General features: G+C 39.2%; 1 protein-coding gene across 6 annotated transcripts in view; it reads right to left on the bottom strand.

Moving 5' to 3' along the window:
• LOC6034937 (cadherin-87A) overlaps nucleotides 1-19,671 on the bottom strand; it is a 370,702-nt gene that overhangs the window by 83,651 nt on the left and 267,380 nt on the right. For all 6 annotated transcript variants that reach the window (XM_038266992.1, XM_038266991.1, XM_038266993.1 and 3 more), the window contains one exon: nucleotides 6,754-6,959. In XM_038266992.1, coding sequence (XP_038122920.1) covers nucleotides 6,754-6,959 — 206 coding nt within the window. The remainder of the gene's footprint in view (nucleotides 1-6,753; nucleotides 6,960-19,671) is intronic.

Here is a 19,671-nt window from a genome sequence, read left to right on the forward strand (position 1 = left end):
TTTGGCTGTTTTCACTTCTAATTCTAATTTATTTTCTAATTTATTCTTCTAATCTAATTTATTTTTTTCATATGCAAAAATTATGTTTTCTTTCAGAACAACTTTTCAATGATAAAGTTTTGCTGGCAAAAAAGTTTGAAAACATAAAATTAACCAAGTCGAAAATAAAGATCGTTGCTAATTTAAAAAAATACAAAAAAAAATCATAATACGTCAAGAAATCCAATAATATTTTTTTTCATTAATTTTAATAATAAATAATAAGAAATTTTATAAATGACGATTACAAAAATACCAGAAATATATTTTTCTATACTGTTTTAAATTGTGTGTCTCAAAAATCATTTTAAAATGTTTTGTAAAATATTTGAATAAAGATGCACAACAACGCAACAATTATTTTTTCGCAAAGAAGATTTGAATTCAAATTTCAATTTAATACATTTTATTTTGTATCGTTGATTTTTCAAACTAAAAAAAATGCATCGACGAAATTAGATTTTTTTTAGTCAATAATATACAATACGATTGTAACCAGAGCAAATAAAAATAAATTTAATAAACACATAATTGATAGTTATCCTTGTTTTTCTTTCTTAAAATCAAGATACATGAATTTTATTTGCAACACTACTTTATTTATTTGTTTACTTGAAACAACCTAACAAAATTTACCTTATGAAAAAAATATGTTTACTTTTACCAACATTAGTTCCGGCCCGCCACTGCATCAGAAAAATCAGATCTGGCCCACAGGGTTAAAAGGTTGGGCACCCCTGTTTTAAATGATTTCTTTTCTACGCATCATGATACTTTTTGAACACTGGCCAATATTTTTCGTCGATGTTCGTCTTCCTAGAAATGACCGCATCTTCCGGCCAAATCCGGTGGGCCAGCTACGGACCGTTAGAGGACATCATTGGTATTGCCGAAACGGACCAGCTTCCTGAAAGCCGGTGCCAATGCTGGTTTATGATTATCTGGAAAAGTGTTGGAAATTTTTTTTAAATATTTCCTTCATTACACATAATAGACTGTATTACCTACCGTGCAAAAAAAGTTTGTACACCTTTCGAAAAAAAATAACATAACAATAACCCCTAGAATTGTTTGTAAATCACTTGATGCTCCCTTACAATGATTGCGATAAAAGCTCACATTGGAACGGTTCTATTATGAAAATGGAATTTTGCCATGTAATAATTCTCCAGGATTATACCGAAGAAAAGCCACCAAACAACTAACATGAACGGAGCAGTCATTGAGTTCAAACAAAGCTTCTACCAGCCTTTGGTGGTTTTCCAGTGAAACTCTCAACTCTACTATAGGAAAAAGCCGGTTGTTTTCACTTCCAAGAACGCAAACTCCCAAAAGTCCTCCCTGTGCTGCTCATGTTCTCTGTTTGATTCTCAGCCAAGTGCAAAGTTAATGAGTTCAAAGCTGCTGCTCGCGTGTCGGCTAGTTTTCCCCCTCAAAGCTCACTTCACGAGAAAGAGAGAGCGAGCGCCTAAACCAGGATAAGTGAGCCGAGTCAAAACTCAACAAGCCAGCTCAAATTGCTTCAACCAAGAACCAGAACCAAAAAGCACGGCAGCGAGTTGATTTCGTGAGTCAATGTGCGTTTGCTTATGAGCAAGCGGGTTGGAACGAGGCCAACTTTTCTGAAATAATGTCAAAAAGTTCTACACTTTGGAAAAGATTTCTGATCGGTTTGAATCGAAATAATTAAAATGTAATTTATTTTTTTATTCGAAGCAATTTTCCTATACAAAAAAAGGTATCGGTATAAACCCACTAACAAGCCAACCACCCTACAGCTGCCAGAAAGGATCGGGTGAACAACGATCCCGAGCAGGGGTAAATAACACGGGAGTACCAAATTTTGGTATTACTTGGGCAAATAACAGGGACCAAAATGTGCCCTTGGTTGGCCAGTAATAGAATAGTAAAATACCATAAAATCATACCAAAGTCTTGTATGTGGAAGGGCACAACAATATGAAACACTTCAATACCAAAATGATACCTAAATGTGGCATCCTGACTTAGAAAATTTTACACAATGTCAAGTCATTTCTTAAGGAGGTATATCAAAAAATTTTGGAAATCAAGTTTGAAATATCCGATTTTCAATGAAAGCATTCGCTTTGAGATTGCTTTGAAACATCATTTTAGCGCAAAATTAATTATTTTGTCAAAATTGGTCAAAATTTTTCCATAGTTTCAGAGGAATTTGATAAAACACTGTAATACCAAAGAATATCAAAATGTGGAAAAAATTCTGCAATTTTGCAATATCAAAAGAATACCTTCAATTGGTATGATACCCCATTTTGCTCTTGCATAATCTTTAAGACAAATTTTAAAGGGTCCAGGAATTCCAAAATTCGGTATTGAAACCAGAGAAAGGTATTATTACGCATTTCCCTTGGTATTTACCCATGCTCGGGGAGCACTCAGCAGGACTTGATTGCCTCAGGCCGTCACGCCGGAACAACGCATGGCGCAGTATTTTGTGGTGATCAAACACCACGGAACGGAAGCCTTCTGTGTGTGCTTTCAGGTCAGGTGAGCTATAGCAAGTTGGCATTTTGTGAACCCTGGTTTCTGGTTCAGAACCTAGAAACAGTTTTAAGCGTTAATAAGATGGGTGAACAGAAGATTCTAGGCCTTTTTTGAATGTTGGTATTAATTTAGCATTTTTTATCTTTTTCAGAAGCTAGAAAGCTTTTGAGGGCATTCAGGGCTATATTTTACGTTAGTAATCATCAAATTCATAGAAAAAATTAAAGAAAAAAAACGAAATTTCATTTATGTTAAAATCTTGGTTATACCATACATCTTTTATACAAATCTAATTTAATCTTATTTTATCACTTGGCGGAAAGCAGGGCTTCAAAAAATAATTTTAAAAAATATTATGGTTTTGTTCTTGAAGATACAACTCTTGACTTCAAGTCGCTTCAAAATCTAAATTGAACCACACAAAGAGCCAATCAATGTTCCATTTGTTATGAATGAGCCATCTTTTAGTCTAATTAAAATGCACACAAATAAATGAAGAGTCACCCGCTACCACTAGCACCATTCCCAGAGTCTGACCTACACCGTCGTCACCGCCGCGAGGTCCGTCTCAATCTTACTGACATCTTGAAGAGCAGAACAAACGATTGAATTATGTACGAGGACAGCAGTAGCATCATCATCATCGCCATCTTTACCAACCAAAGCTAGGGAGGTAGTCCGTATCCTGCACAACAGGAACATCTTCCGGCGTGCGCGCTCGCTGCACCCAAGAACCAAGGGCATTATGTTTGCATCGAGGGAATCCTCTCTACCCTCCCACTTGAGGAAGGACCTCTGCCTTGATGGCCACGCATAAGTACTACACTCAGTTGCACAATGAATCGTTGACTTGAGTTGAGTTGAGTTGAGTTGAGTTGAGTTGAGTTGAGTTGAGTTGAGTTGAGTTGAGTTGAGTTGAGTTGAGTTGAGTTGAGTTGAGTTGAGTTGAGTTGAGTTGAGTTGAGTTGAGTTGAGTTGAGTTGAGTTGAGTTGAGTTGAGTTGAGTTGAGTTGAGTTGAGTTGAGTTGAGTTGAGTTGAGTTGAGTTGAGTTGAGTTGAGTTGAGTTGAGTTGAGTTGAGTTGAGTTGAGTTGAGTTGAGTTGAGTTGAGTTGAGTTGAGTTGAGTTGAGTTGAGTTGAGTTGAGTTGAGTTGAGTTGAGTTGAGTTGAGTTGAGTTGAGTTGAGTTGAGTTGAGTTGAGTTGAGTTGAGTTGAGTTGAGTTGAGTTGAGTTGAGTTGAGTTGAGTTGAGTTGAGTTGAGTTGAGTTGAGTTGAGTTGAGTTGAGTTGAGTTGAGTTGAGTTGAGTTGAGTTGAGTTGAGTTGAGTTGAGTTGAGTTGAGTTGAGTTGAGTTGAGTTGAGTTGAGTTGAGTTGAGTTGAGTTGAGTTGAGTTGAGTTGAGTTGAGTTGAGTTGAGTTGAGTTGAGTTGAGTTGAGTTGAGTTGAGTTGAGTTGAGTTGAGTTGAGTTGAGTTGAGTTGAGTTGAGTTGAGTTGAGTTGAGTTGAGTTGAGTTGAGTTGAGTTGAGTTGAGTTGAGTTGAGTTGAGTTGAGTTGAGTTGAGTTGAGTTGAGTTGAGAGTTGAGTTGAGTTGAGTTGAGTTGAGTTGAGTTGAGTTGAGTTGAGTTGAGTTGAGTTGAGTTGAGTTGAGTTGAGTTGAGTTGAGTTGAGTTGAGTTGAGTTGAGTTGAGTTGAGTTGAGTTGAGTTGAGTTGAGTTGAGTTGAGTTGAGTTGAGTTGAGTTGAGTTGAGTTGAGTTGAGTTGAGTTGAGTTGAGTTGAGTTGAGTTGAGTTGAGTTGAGTTGAGTTAAGTTTTGTGTAGTGAAGTGTTCCCCCTAATTCCGGAGTAACCAAACCACTGCTCAACAATTAAGAAACTGCATACGAAACGCTTTAGCGAACAAGGCAGTCAAGTTTACTCTTTTTCGCCTTTTGGGGAAGTTTTAAATTCTTTTTTATGAAACTTACTGCACTTCTGCAACTAGTTAGATGGGTGGGTGGATGTTTTTCTGCCTGCAAGCAACAGCTTTTTCCTTTGACTTGATGAGAGCTGAAGTGAAGTGCTTGGCTTAATGATTATGATGATAGTGAACTACCCATCCCCACCGGAATCCCTCCAAAAACCCTTCTTCTTCCCTTGCAGTCAGCTGTCTGAGTTGGAGCGAGGGTGATAATAATGTCTCCCCGGGATACTTGGTGAGAAAGTTTGCTGCATTTTCCGTCCCCACCCCGGGCGTCGTGGTAGCCTCCAAGGGAGGACTTCAGCAGCAGCAGCCAACATTCGTGGGAAACCCGCGTTCCTTCTCTGACTACTGCAGCCATGACACGAGTCCCTGTAAGCATTGTATGAGTGCGACTTCCTCGTCAAAATGTTTGCCAGAAAGAGACAGAGTGACAGACAGACGGGAGGTGGGAAGGAGTGGAAAGTGCAGTTTAGTTAGCAAACATAATAAGTCGTGAAATATTCAACATAATTTGCTTCTCATTTCACGCTGCTCGACTCGGTTTTGCTGCAATGCATCAAAGTTTGGTAGTGGCGTTCGTTGGGGAGAATACCTGATCCTTCATAGTCGAGCTCAAATTATTCAATATTGCTATTAGGTGCTTGAATTAATAATTTATCCTGTGGAATATTCAATTTTCCGAACTCTCTCGTGAAATTCGTATTAGTAGAGTTAAATTTAAATTTGTCTGCTGGGAATTGAAGTTATGCTACAGATAAAATCTCAGGTATCTGAAGGTAAAGTAAATCAAAAACACCCTTGAAGAGTATAGGGGCTGGCATTTACAAAGCGGATTCAGTAGCAGTTTCATTCTCATGGCTGTATGTCGATTGTCCACGCCGCATGCACCCAAAAAAAAATTGTCTTTTTTTTTGTATGGACAATTGTCCACAAGGAGGGGGGGGGGGGGGGTAAGTGTTATATATTTCAGCATCTAAAATCGTCAATCAGAACTTTTCGATTGTAATGTTGATGTTTCATCATTAGTATAGATATCCTACAAAAATTGACAAAATGACTGCACAGGCTCAACTCGAATTAACTGAATCACGTGAATGTTGCATGTTTCAAAAATATTTAGACAGGGCCGAATGCTTTTTCTCCAAATTTTGTATGGAGAATAAGTACGGTTCGCTACTCCCACATATTGCATGCATTTTTTTCTGTGTATGCAACAGCAACGAACAAACCATAAAAACTTTGGAGAAAATCCATTCGGCCCTGTCTAAATATTAAAAAAAAAATCAAAGTGCGCGTGATTCTCAGGACCTCTAAACTTCATGCTTTCGAGTTGGTCGGTGCAATTACAAAAATCAGACTCGAGGCAAACTTATAAATACCTCCAACTTTGCTGAAGACTCCAAATGAATTAGAAAACTAATTGTTATGCTTATTTTTTAGCGTTTATCAAAACAATTTTGTACGGTCAGCTTTAAAACATCAAGGAGATTTTAATATACTCCATCAAAGTTGCAAATTGCGTTTTTTTTGTTCATACAGAAAATACCAACACAGTTTCAGCTGAACATAAAACATAAAAAATAGTAGAGTGGGGCCAAAGTATCTGAGAACTGTTTTAGTTTGTTTTCGTTTTATTCAATATAAAAACAATAATAAAAATAAAACAATGATCAGAACAACTTTCCTGGTAGAGATTTTCAGCTAAAAGCCATTAACAAAACCACTTAATCCGAGAGTAGATAATTTACAGAAGGATAGGTGGACAGGCTGACCAAACAGTGTACCAGCTCCGAGCGTCCCGCATGGCGCTTAACCACTTCAATAAGTACAACGTATTTCAGCTGACTGATGGGTATTAGGGGGAAAACACCACACAGGTGAATCTCCCTTATCTTCGGCTCCTGCAGCATCAACAGGCTTAACAGAGCACCATGCCCGCCCAACAGTCAGCACCGAGAAGGGTTGATCCGTCAGCAATTACCTTATCTCGACCCGGTGCAGACACAGTGCCGTTGGTTTGAGGGTGCTACGGCCTGGCCATTGCTATTGTTGTGTGCAAATTGCTATCTAATCCATTTCAAAATGATCGCCCATAAATCCGTTTCGCATATTTATGGTTTGCCATGGTGAATAATGGCTTATAGAGAGTATTAAGCTCATGTTCTATATGCTAAAGGTTGGTAGGAGGTTCCGAACTATTTATGAGCCCAACTAGCAATGTCTTCTTACCTCACGGTCCAGCGCTTTTATCACCTTGACGTCGCCGCTGATCGGATCCACCAGGAAGTTCTCCGATCCAAGCAGACCGAACGAGACGTTACCGCCCTCCGGGTCGAAGCCCTCCAGCCGGTAGACCACGCTGCCGACCGGCGTTGACTCGGACAGGGCCAGGTTGTTCATGTCCTGTGTGAAAATGGGCGGCAGGTTGCAGTGACCTGTAAAGAGGGGGATAACGATTATATACACATTTTTCTTATGTTGTGATAATCAGATTTAGTTTAATTAAAAAAAGTCACATTATTACTATTCCTTCAGATAAATGTAGCCAAGTGGCACTCATCTGTTTGCAAAAGATCGGTAGTTGAATCCCCAACTGGGACCATCACAACAGATGACGACTACTCTTCTAGATAAACCTTAAACCCTAAAAAAAATAGTCAGGTCAAAAGTTTGATCTTATCTGGACTTCTAAGGCTAGAAGACCCTTTGAAAATTAAATAAAATCAAGTCATTCTATTTGCTGAAATATGAAACGTCATTGTATTTGCTGTATCGTGAAACGAAATTTACACATAAATAAACTGGTCAAAAATCAATTTACGGAAATCAATTGAGTTGTTAAGATATCCAAAGAAAGAAATATTTGTTTGCTTTATGCTAAAGCAAAATACATCTGAAAACTCAAAACGATCAAACATTTTCCTGTCAAAATAGTCTTGTGGGAAAAGAAATTTCCGATAACGAAATACTTTTTTCGACTCCTGCTCTCAAGAATATGTGGTATTGAATTTTCTTCCACTCGATTGGAATCAATTTAGTCTAAAAAGCTACTAAATGTTTCCCCATTTCTGCCAAAAAATTCCCCACGGAGAGAGCCGTATAAAGCAAATAGAAATGAAAAACGATTTCACCCCCCTTTCCAGCCTTCAAACCACCAACGAAGAGAAGAACGAAGCCCATCCGAATCCCACCAATCTATCATCATTTTCTCTCGTTTAATCCCTCCACACTCTCACACACACACACACACAAAGGGGAAAGGAATTTCACATATGCTGAATTTTCAAGCTTTCAAGAAGCAGAAGGAGCAGCAGCATCAGCAGGAACATCAATTTTATTAGGAGCTTGGATTTATGTCAGACATATTGCTGCCATTTCTGCAACTCGTCCAACCTCACACTGTTCCTACCCGACCCAACCAAACCCAAACCCTTATTTCTAGCCAATGAACTGAAACATCCCTTTATTTGAAACGTCTTGAAGCTGGGTGTCAACGAGTACGAATGTGAGTTTTTTTGTAGGTTTGTTAGAGAAATAAAAGGAACACCCGGGAGGGGAGGCACTTAAGCTTCTAGAGCAATTTGTGGTAACATCGAAAATGAAGTTGGCACTGATTTGTCACGTCGGTGGCGAAATTCAAATCGAGAAAATTTAAGTCAAGAGTAGTTTACGTTATTAAGTTTCATATTAGCTTCGTAGTAAATATCTTCTCTTTTTAAGCATCAAATCCGATTTCTACGACCACATTTTATTCAAGTACGAGTGGTTGATTGCTTTTAGTCTATAAAATGCATTTTTGCAATTCCGTCGTGAAACTACTTACTTTTCCTGTCATTCTTGAACGACGAAATAGCCTACTTTTCTGTACCAAAATTAACAGAATCGAATAGCAACACTTTTCAAAATAAATGCTGAAAAGTTCTACTTTTCAGCACTCAAATGGGTGCTGAAAAGTTGAACTTTTCAGCACTTGTTTCGAAAAGTAACACTTTTCAACATTTTTTTGATTTAAACGATTTATTGACAAAATACATAAAAATTTGACAAAAAATTTCACTCAGTGTGTGTTTTTTGGAATTGCAAAAAATGTTGTATGGAACTCGCTGCAAAACTTGATTTTTTCAGCACTCTTCGTATTTATCCAACTCGGTGAACCTCGTTGGATAAATGTACGACTCGTGCTGAAAAAATCCTCTTTTTGCAACTTGTTGCATCAACTACTATTTTGTAATTCCGTCGTGAAACTACTTACTTTTATGTATAAACGACGAAATAGCCTTCTTTTCTGTACCAAAAATAACAGAATCGAATAGCAACACTTTTCAAAATAAATGCTGAAAAGTTCTACTTTTAAGCACTCAAATGGGTGCTGAAAAGTTGAACTTTTCAGCACTTGTTTTGAAAAGTAACACTTTTAAACATTTTTTTGATTTAAACGATTTATTGACAAAATACATGAAAATTTGACATAAAATTTCACTCAGTGTGTGTTTTTTGGAATTGCAAAAAATGTTGTATGGAACTCGCTGCAAAACTTGATTTTTTCAGCACTCTTCGTATTTATCCAACTCGGTGAACCTCGTTGGATAAATGTACGACTCGTGCTGAAAAAATCCTTTTTTTGCAACTTGTTGCATAAACTACTATTTCATCAGTACCACTTTAGCCACCACCTTGAATTTTATTTCCAAATCACTTAAGAGCATTTTTGCTGTCAAATTTTAGCTCAACGACCCAAAACAATGAAACTATTGATCCAATTTTCAATGATCCGTTCTAATCGTCTGACATAACCAATCATGAGCTACAACGATTTGCAAGCAGCCAGCGGTTTGGTCAATCGATTCAGACAGCTATCCAAATCCTTAATAATTTGCATGGCCTACTCCACTCGTTGGCGAGCCAAGTCAGCCCAGACCATGCTTAGAGAGAAACTTCGATAAAAGAAACCAGTGTTTTTTTTTCAGAAGATCTTCTAAGAATTTTATATTGACTTGTACTGATAAGGGTTGTGAAATCAATGCGGATTCCAAAGTCTATGTTGGGAACCCGGTGTCGAAGTTAGTGTCGAAGTCAGTGATTTTTTTTTTGCAAAAAATGGACAGATGCACAAATAAAATAACATTTGGTTTTTGATGAAATTTTTAGAATAAACTTTACACTAAATGTACAATTTTTGTTGAAGAATTTAAAATTCATAATTTGATACGTTTTTCCTCTAACCGAGTTTATCTGAAACACGTAAAAATTTCGTTTCAAACCATATGGTTTCACTGTTCCACAATCGAGTTATCAACTTGTCTTAATCAATTTACCCCTTTACATTCAGTGAGTTCAAATTGAAAACTTTCAAGCCCGTCCCTCCGAAAATTTCAAATTCATAACCCACGATCGCTCCGCTCCGGGTCGCCCACCCAAAACTTGTCAAAACTGGTAATAAAACTTTGATTTCACTTAAAGTTTTCTCGAAGCAGCGCGAGAAAACCACGAACAACTTCTTGAAGTGACTTTTTTTTCGAGCAGCAGTTTTGACTTGGCGGAATTCCTTCACCAAATTTTGACTTGTGCAGATCAAAAGCCAATCCCTTGGGCGTGGGTGGGATGGGCATTTGTTGCAACGCTTGTTTCCTTCCATCCATTCCCGGCAAACACATGCAGAAACATGCACAAGCACATGTGTGTTTGTGTGAGCCAATGTGGAAGATGCCACGATATGGGGAAAAGTTTTTCCTCGGAAGGTTACTTTTTCAGTGGTTTCCGGTTCAGCATTCGGGGGAGGGTCTCTAATATGCACATTATCCCCGTTGAAGACTGAAATGGGGAAAGAAGAAAAAGGAGGAAATCTTCTTTTTCCCGAAAAAAAACTCGTTTTTTGCGTCCCAGACTGGCACACATAATGGAAAAATAAATTGAAAGAATAAAACTTTTATGCTGCGACCATGTTGCAGCAGCAGTTGTTTGCTCGTCTGTCTAGAGTCTATACGATGGGAATGTTACAACCTCTCCAAGGAGCAGGATGCCGAGATGCTGTATCCTGTCTTACCACCCGAAACTAGCCAGGATCAAGGGAAGGAGCAGTACATGTGAGTCTTGTAGAGAAGAAAGTCTATGTTCGTTTTTTTTGCTATGTTCAGGATGGCCCTTTTTTCGCTCTTTGCCATGCATTGGAATCTTTTTATTACGCCAATTTTTTCCTCTCCTTGTACTTTTTTATAAGTGCAATGCAAAGAGCACACAGCGAAAGATACATAGTTGGCATATCATCCGGAGGGGGCATGGATTCCTCGACAGGGAAATAACTGAATTTCTCAAAAAATGTTCACACAACTTGGAAACAACTTGTAACGGGATGGCATAGAACAGAAATTCTCAGTGTGGTTATGCACAATCATATCGCATATAACGAACACGGATATTGGACTATTGTCGGGCAATGATTTACCAGTAAGACAGGTCACACGAGTGCAGAAGAGAACACGTGGTAACACGTGGTACTCAGCACTTATGGACTCACATGCAAGAAATATTGACTTTTGATATTGTGCTAGGACGCAGGACGAACTGAAATCAAATTCAAACTAGTGACTATTTTTTAAATTTGCTTATAGACTTCAGGCTCCTTTCTTTGATTAAACAGTTCTAAATTTTGAAAATCAATAAATTCTAACTTTTTGTTATGTTCTTTACAAATTGGGATCTCCGATGAAGTTTCAGTCGAAATAATTAAAAATTAATCAATAAATTGTTCGCTCTACAGCATTGCCTTTGCGTTTTCGATTCCGACATTCTTACTCGAAACTAGGTGTCGGAAGGCTTGGTTGTTGAGGCAATTGCAAACCTCTTTTTACAACTAAGCTTCCAACAAACTCGGGATTTAAACTGACGAACTTTGGATTGTGATTCCAACTACCTTCCAACGACTCCACCGAGACAGGACCCAAGGAAACGACTCCTTCACCTGGACTGAGCAAACGACCTAACCTCTAGGTTAGACCGGGGCCAACGTTTACTTCACCGTCCGACGGAAGGCGTGATTAGACCAGTTTTGAAATTCAATTATTAAATTTCAAATGGCGGCTCAAATCGAATGGATGAGATGGACAAAAAATTTTATGACTTTTTCATACATTGATGAATGTATTTTTGTTTGTAATAACTGCAATACATAAAAATGTAAAATGTCCTTTAATAATTTGAATAACCAGATACTTGAGCAAAAAATGTACCCTTAACCCTCTACAACCCAACCCCGCCTCTAGACGGGCTTCGATTTAAAAAATCGCCAAAAATCCATTTTTCAACCAATGTTTGATTTTCGAAAAGCATTGGAAAGAAGAACTTTTAAAATTTTGGAAAATTTTAGGGTTTGAAGTTTGACTTGTTTTATGTGACTTTGCCAATGTTTTTAAAAATGTATTTTTTAGGGGTCAATTTTGGCTGTGTTTTTACTAACATTTCCTATATTTTAAGTTAAAATAAGTATGCAGTAATTTTTCTAGTTCCCCAGACTATGCCTCTACGCATTTATTTACAATTTAAATGATAATGGTCCCATTTTATAGCAGAAAATGTGAAAAACATGCAAAAAATTGAAAAAAGTTACTGTAAAAACATGAAAAAAATAGATAAGCAAAATGTAATGATAGGAGGTGGTAGAGTAGGCCAAATACTACCAAAAACAAACATAAACTAAACAAGATAAATGCGAATTAAAATACTAAAAATGAAACAAGAAAAACATCAAACAAGAGAAGTAAAGTTTTTCGTAGAACAAAAGTTGCTCAAAATGACCTCCTGAACACGGGAAAAATAAAAATTTTCGAAAAAAAAATTTGGGCAGTAGAGGGTTAAACGGGGTGACCTTGATAGCAGGGGTGACTTTGGGACCATCCATAAACCACGTGGACACTTTAGGGGGGGGGGGTATGGCGATTTTCCACACTCCATACAAAAAAGATTTTTTTTTTGTATGGACAATTGTCCACGAGGGGGGGGGGGTTCAAGATTACCAAAAAATTGTCCACGTGGTTTATGGATGGTCCCTTTGAAAGGTTTGAGATTTTGCCGAAAAAGGAAGGGTACAAATTTGATATGTACAAAATGGTATAGAATCATACTGACAGTGGTAGAGAAGTGTTCAAAGTACCTCAAAAAGACTTTAAAAAAAAATTGAAAAGTTAAAATAGTTAGTTAACTATAATAAAGAAAATGTTGATGAATAGCATTATTTGAATCTTCTCAAAGTGTCATGATTTTTTCAATGAACATGGTTTTGAGTCATTCCGTGCATTTTCGGATTCTTTGGACAAATTTCCACAAGAAGAAGGTAAAATAAGTTTCTATACATAAAAATTATGTGTTGTTGAAACTTAATTTCAAAAAATCTTCAAATTTTTAAGGCAATTTCCTTAGAACAAATTTAATAAACCTGATTTGATATCACCATAGGTGAAATAGAGCCTTTCTTACAAAATGATGAAACTCCGACAAATATATTGGTGCAAATAATTTTTCAGAAACACCCAGCGAGAATTTGACCTAAAGCTTCGAATCTTTTTAGACTAAACCTCGAATGCATTTTTTTATGTCAGAAGTACAGTATGGGTCGCAATATAATTATATTTAATTTAGAAAAAACTTATTGGATTGACATTATTAGAAAAAAATAAAGAGTACTCAGTCTTTAATGTTAGTCTATGATTAACTTAAAAAGATATGTATCGATATTGCACTTTGTCGATCTATTATGAGAAGCCAGAAATAATACTTTCACGTGCGGCGTAAAACGCGCAAGCGTAAATGTGCTGACGTTTATGCTTCAACTTGACGACTTGTCGATCTTTCGAGCGAGAATGTGCCGGGACTTCGAATTTGATGTGCAGTATATGATTCAAACATTCAAATAAGTAATAGGATTTTTTTCTAGGACGATTCCTCGCCGTACGGCGTACACGATTTGTTTAAGATTTCTGAAAAAAGCGTTTTTCCAAAACCAAACCTCAAACCTTTCTTTTGTAAGAAAGGTAAAAACTTCTGATTCGTGTTTCAAAATAAACTTAAAATGCAATATTTTCGAAAATTGTATAAACAAAACTATTTGTTCGCGCACTACTTGCGTGAATACTATTTATTTTTGGACCAGTCTAGATTCCACTCGCAGCTGACTTACAACCAGCCGGTCGAGTGTACAATAGATAGCTATGTGTGTTGTGTGTGTCCCATTTCTGTGTGCGGTTTACGGTACACGATGGAAAAGACTTTTCCCCCTGATCCCGTTTGGAAGGAGTAAAATTTGTATTATTACCAATTTTATGATGTAATATTACCTCAATTTCGGCTGAAAAGCAGCAAAACAATAAACTAGTGGTGAATTTACTCAATTATAGAGGTTAAATTATATGTCTTCGTCCGTGTTTTCTAATAAATTGATATATCTCGGAAGAGATTATGCAGTGAACGATGAAATTCAATTTTGATTCAGCGTGTATCATCAACTAATCTGGAGTAGCAATTTATTAGTGGTCAATCAGGCTCAACTTAGTTTCTTTATAGAAAATTGAAGGTAAATTGTTACAACCAAATTCATCAACAAAAATCGTCCCTAGACTCAGAAAGAAAAAAAATACCTGTCCGTCACATTGCTGTAACAGGCACGTAGAAACCCTTCAATGCTCCCATTTTCACGCTTTCATCCACATAAATAAACTCTTTTGCTTCTTTCCAGACCACTCAGACAACTCCCGAACCGGACCCTCGTCCTGCAGCAGCAGTCTTTCAGGGAAAGGCAATAAATCGAAACGAAATGAAGCAAGTCACGATCCGCTCCTCAATAATTAAATTTCTGACACTTGTTTCTGCTTTTTGATTGCCCGGACGTGCCTCATCGCGCGCACTTCACGGAACGGTCCTTAAGTCACTTCCAAAACGGAACCTAACCTCAAACCGACTCCGAAAGAGATTGGCCGGTTCCGTTTCGTTCTCGTTTTTCTTCCGATTTGACACACATAACGACCGGAAAAAATATCACGCTTTGATTCACTCACTCGAATCCCGGTGCACATTACGAGCGGAGGACAGGCCATTCCGAGTTATGGAGTAGGAGGTCACACTGAAGGCACGCGTCCTCGACGGAGCAGCAAGAACAAAAGGACACACTCGAAATCCTTGGGAAAACTAGCGGGAGAAGGCAGATACAGCATGATTTATGAAGAAGAGTGATTATTTATGGGCCCGACGCAATGGCACCCCCAAGATTGGGTTGGTGTGTAGCGGGTGGTGTGTTGGGGATCATTTTACACCTCACGGTTCAAAAGGTGGATCCGGTCGGTTGAGGGCGAGAAACGTGTGCTCTTGGTCGACATTTGTCATTCTAAATGTGCTGGTAACACGTGTAGCAGATCATTCCGCCCTGGCTTGGAATATGGCGCATCCAGCAAGAATGATACATTTCGTTGTTCAACAGGCGGTGTTAATGGCACTGCTGGAAGTATGTTTTTAAACATGGTGTTTACAATGAGATCTGAGACTTCAATTTATTGATACAAATTTTCCACTGAAGACAATAACATTCGTGAATTGAACTGAAGACAATAACGTTCGTGAATTTAATTCACGATTTCGAGAATTGGATTTTTTCAGTGTACAGAATTGGCCTTGACGTTCTTGATTGCGAGATTCCTACTCGAAACTAGGTGTCCGAAGCCTTGATTTTTGAGGCAACTGCAAACCTCTTTTCACACCTTAGCCCCGGGATTCGAACAGACGACCTATGGATTGTTACAACTGCCCACCAGCGACTCCACCGAGACAGGGACCCTGGAAACGACTCCTACATCTGGACTGAGCTAACGACCTAACCTCTAGGTTAGACCGGGGGCAACATTTACTTCTCGAAAAATGCCACCGAGACCTTCTGTGATCGAACCCAGGCCGACTCGATGAGAGGCAACCACGCTTTCTCCTACACCACATCATGAATAATCATTTTGTGATATTTTCGCTCAAAAATTTGGAAATTAAGCCCCATCTTCAACCTTTACATTAGCTGTTAACTTTTACATTAGCTGAGGGACAAGAACATTAAATACAATTTGTACCAGCCTTATGTCCCTTGACTCTAACCAAAGCCAAAAAAAAAAAATAAAATCTAATTCATTTTAAACTGATATAATCATACTTGAAGACCATCCATAAACCACGTGGACACTTTTTTGGATATGGGTAATTCTCTACCAACTCACACAAAATCGAAAAAAGTCGTCTTTGATTTGCGTGAAACATTGTCATTGTAATTTTTTCCCTGATCACGAGGTCCGTTTTTTGATATCTCGTGACAGAGGGGTGGTACGACCCCTTCCTTTTATGAACATGCGAAAAAATATATGTTTTTCAATAATTTGCAGCCTAAAATGGTGATGTATGTACATGAAGGGTTTCACGAGGTATTGCAATATCATGAACAAAAGTTTTGAAAAAAATACAGTTGAGTAACGGAAAATGTTTTTTTTTTTCGGAATTCTGAGTAAGCCATCAAATCGGGCCTTCAATTTTACATAAAAGTCCCGTTGACACCAAATTTCCATCTCAGCACCTTTTCAGGCAGCAAATTACGACGAAACAACCTACTTTTCTTTACCAAAAAAATCAGAATCGAATAGTAACCTTTTTCAAAACAAATGCTGAAAAGTACAACTTTTTAGCACTGAAATGGATGTTGAAAAGTTGAATTTTTCAGCACTTGTTTGGAAAAGAATTTTTTTTTCAACATTTTTTGATTAAAACGATTTATTGACTAAATATATGGTTTTTCGGAATTGCAAAAATGTTGTATGGAACTCTTTGCAAAACTTGATTTTTCATCACTTCACGGAGAAAAAAGAGTTCCCAAAATCGTGAACAAGCGTTCATGAAAATGGGAACCACGAACAAAGTGTTCAAATTCCACGGTACGTTTTTGGAAATCGTATCGGTTTTTTTTTCTTAACTTATTTTTATTAGGTCCTTTTAGGTGCTGTGACCAGGTTGAGACCGAGAATCAGTAAAACAGTATATAATAACAAAAAAAACTCCTTAAATTCCATCCTTGGAGATCATGTAATTGACGAGGGTTACTTGGTCCAAGCGGGTCTTGCAGGTATTGAACCTGCCGATGTACTCGGAGAAAATCCCCCACAGCTCAGCCGAACTGTAGAGTACCTCCCCGGCTTCCTCTTTCGTGGCTCCACCGTCTCGGGAGCTTCCTTGGCTGCTTTTTGCGGGGCGAGGGCGATCCTTCGATGTTCCGTCCGGGACTGCATCCGGCAACGGAGGGAACTCCGCCGGCGTGAACGCCGGAGCTGCTGGACTCTGCTTCTCCGCCTTCCTTGCCGGCGGTTTCGGTTTCGACGCCTGCAAAAAAATGAAGTCCGCACGCTTAGGGCAGCTGCGGTCAGTGGCTTCGTGGGCTCTAGAGCAGTTGGTACACCGCTTCGGCTCGGCTTCTTGGACTTTGCACTCGTCCGTCTTGTGGGGACCCCCACAGTTGTTGCACCTGCCTTTCAGGTGACAGTTCCTGGTTCCATGACCCAGCTGCAAGCAGTTCCTGCACTGGGTCACGTTCGGCCGCTTGTTCCGGTAGACCTTCCACCGGATGATAGTGCTTGCCATAACTTTCATTGCAGAGAGCTTTTTCAGATTGGTGTATCCCTTGGGGAAGACCACAATGTACGGAGTTTCGTCCACGGTGGACTTTTCCTTCCTCTTGATGATATGCACCTCCAGCGCGTCCAGCTTGAGATCCCTCGTCAGAAGGTACTTGATTTCGTCCGGTTTCAGTTCATCAGGAAAACCACGAAGAACCACCGGATGATTTCGTTCGCTCCGCCGATCGTGGGTGTAGAATTTCACTTTCTTCTTCTTGAGTAGCTCTTGCAACTTGTCAAAATCTTTGACAGAGAAGCAGGTCACCTTGGTTCCAAATCGGGTTAGTTAGTTAATCGGTTTGAAACCTAATTTACAACTTTCCACTATCGCCACGAGCTTGTAAAAATCCGTGGTGTTCTTCACCTCCAAAGGTGGTTTCTTTTGTTTACCTGTCGACTGGCCGGGAGGTGGAACCGCCGGGGCGTCCCCTCCTCCTGCTGGGCTGGCATTGTTGTTGTTTTTGTTATCCGCTAGCGGGCTGAACTTGTTGTTGTTGAGCAGAGTCTTCTCAACTTTTTCTTCTTCGATGCCGATTCCAGTGACCTCGCTGGACTTCTTCCTCTTCCGATTCCCGCGGACGGGACGAAAATCTTCCTCCTCGGAGGAATCCTCCACATCCATCTGTCAAAAACTTCCTAGCACGCGAGATGACAACACGAGCAAAACACGTCTTAACTTGTCACTGGCTGGCGACTGAGTGAAATCGTATCGGTTTGTGGATGGTCCCTTATGAACCTGGATAGAAAATAAAAAAAAATCAAATTATTCGCTCTACAGCATTGCCTTGGCGTTCTCGATTGCGAGATTCCTACTCGAAACTAGGTGTTCGAAGGCTTGATTGTTGAGGCAATTGCAAACCTCTTTTTACACCTTAGCTTCCATCTACCCCGGAATTCGAACTGACGACCTTTGGATTGTTAGTCCAACTGCCTACCATCGACTCCACCGAGACAGGACCCAGGGAGACGACTCCTACACCTGGACTGAGCTAACGACCTAACCTTTGTAGGTTAGTTTGGGACCAACATTTACTTCCCTTCCGACGGAAGGCGTAATCAGACAAATCTCGTCTCGAAAAATGCCACCGGGACCGTCTGGGATCGAACCCAAGCCGACTGAGTGAAGGGCAATCACGCTTACCCCTACACCACGGTCCCGGCGGATGGAAAATAAGCTTACGTAAATATTAAAACGAGTTAAATTAAAATGCTGTCAAAGACAAACTTATGGGAAATTGGACGAGCTTTGTGTGTGTGTGTGGTCCAATCCAATACCCGCTAGCCGGTAGCGAAATTATGGGAAAGTATAGTTTGTATCAGACTTGGGTTATACTGATACAACTTATCTCAGTCCCGGGTATTAGGTGGTGATAGCCCTCGCGCTGCTTCCAACGACCCATTTCAGAATGACAGAGCTCCTTGCGGTCCAATTCCGAGGTCGTTGGGCATTGTCCGGCCCCGCCTAAACATAGAGCAAAAACCAGACGGGTTCTCGATCTATCTTTAAACTTCCAATCCCATCAGGCAAACAGGGACCAGCGCGTATTTAATTATTGTTGAAAAAAGGCATAATTTAAAATTAAAATTTTCAGTTCGGATAGATCTCACCAAGTTTCTGGATCGACTGGTTGTCCAATTTCTAGGCAGCTTTCAAGCACCCGGACGTTGTTTCCTGTTTTGTTCGCAAGCACCGGAATTCCAGCTGCGAGCAGCTTGATCACATCTTGGAGTACAGATTCTCTGACAATTCTTGGTCAGCTGCAGATTAGATACTGCGGCTTCAGCGCAATATCCACCATTTCCGACCGACTTCACCCGATCGTAAAACTTAGTGTAGTTTAACTGATCTTCCAAGTACTTCCTCTTCATCTGCAACACATTCTCCAGTAGTAGATAAAACTGCTTGAGTGCAGCTTCCAAAAACCTTCCTTTGTACACTATTATTTTGTTTCGCACTATTTTATTTTTGTTATTTTGGGCGTAAAAAAACAGGTTGAATACCACCCTTAAGCTAGCTAGCTTACATCTCACTAATACAACTGCAAGACCGAAGCCACCGCGACGATTTGCTTGAACTGTCAAACCAGACGTCGTAGAAATTAAAATCGCGGAAACTGGTCAAATTTATAAAACTAAACGAAATCTTCACTTTCCACTAGTAAATCCACACATTTTACAATCTTTCCACTTCTTTCCAAGGTCATGACTTTTAAATAAACGTTCAAATAATTGAAATTCCGCGGACCGCACAGTTCCAGCTTCTGCTGTCGATGGCAGGACTGCCAACTCCTTATGGGAAATTGGACGAGCTTTCCGGTAAAAATATTTTCGAGATTGAAAAATCAAGTCTGTCATTTAAAAATTGCAAAAAAACATAAAAAAACCTATTTTTTCAACATTTTTATTTTTAAACCCGCTGTATCTTCACAAGGATTGGACATAGGACAATGGTCAATATGGAGACTTT

Source organism: Culex quinquefasciatus, chromosome 1 (genome assembly GCF_015732765.1).
Source record: "Culex quinquefasciatus strain JHB chromosome 1, VPISU_Cqui_1.0_pri_paternal, whole genome shotgun sequence".
In the NCBI taxonomy this organism is placed as follows: domain Eukaryota; kingdom Metazoa; phylum Arthropoda; class Insecta; order Diptera; family Culicidae; genus Culex; species Culex quinquefasciatus.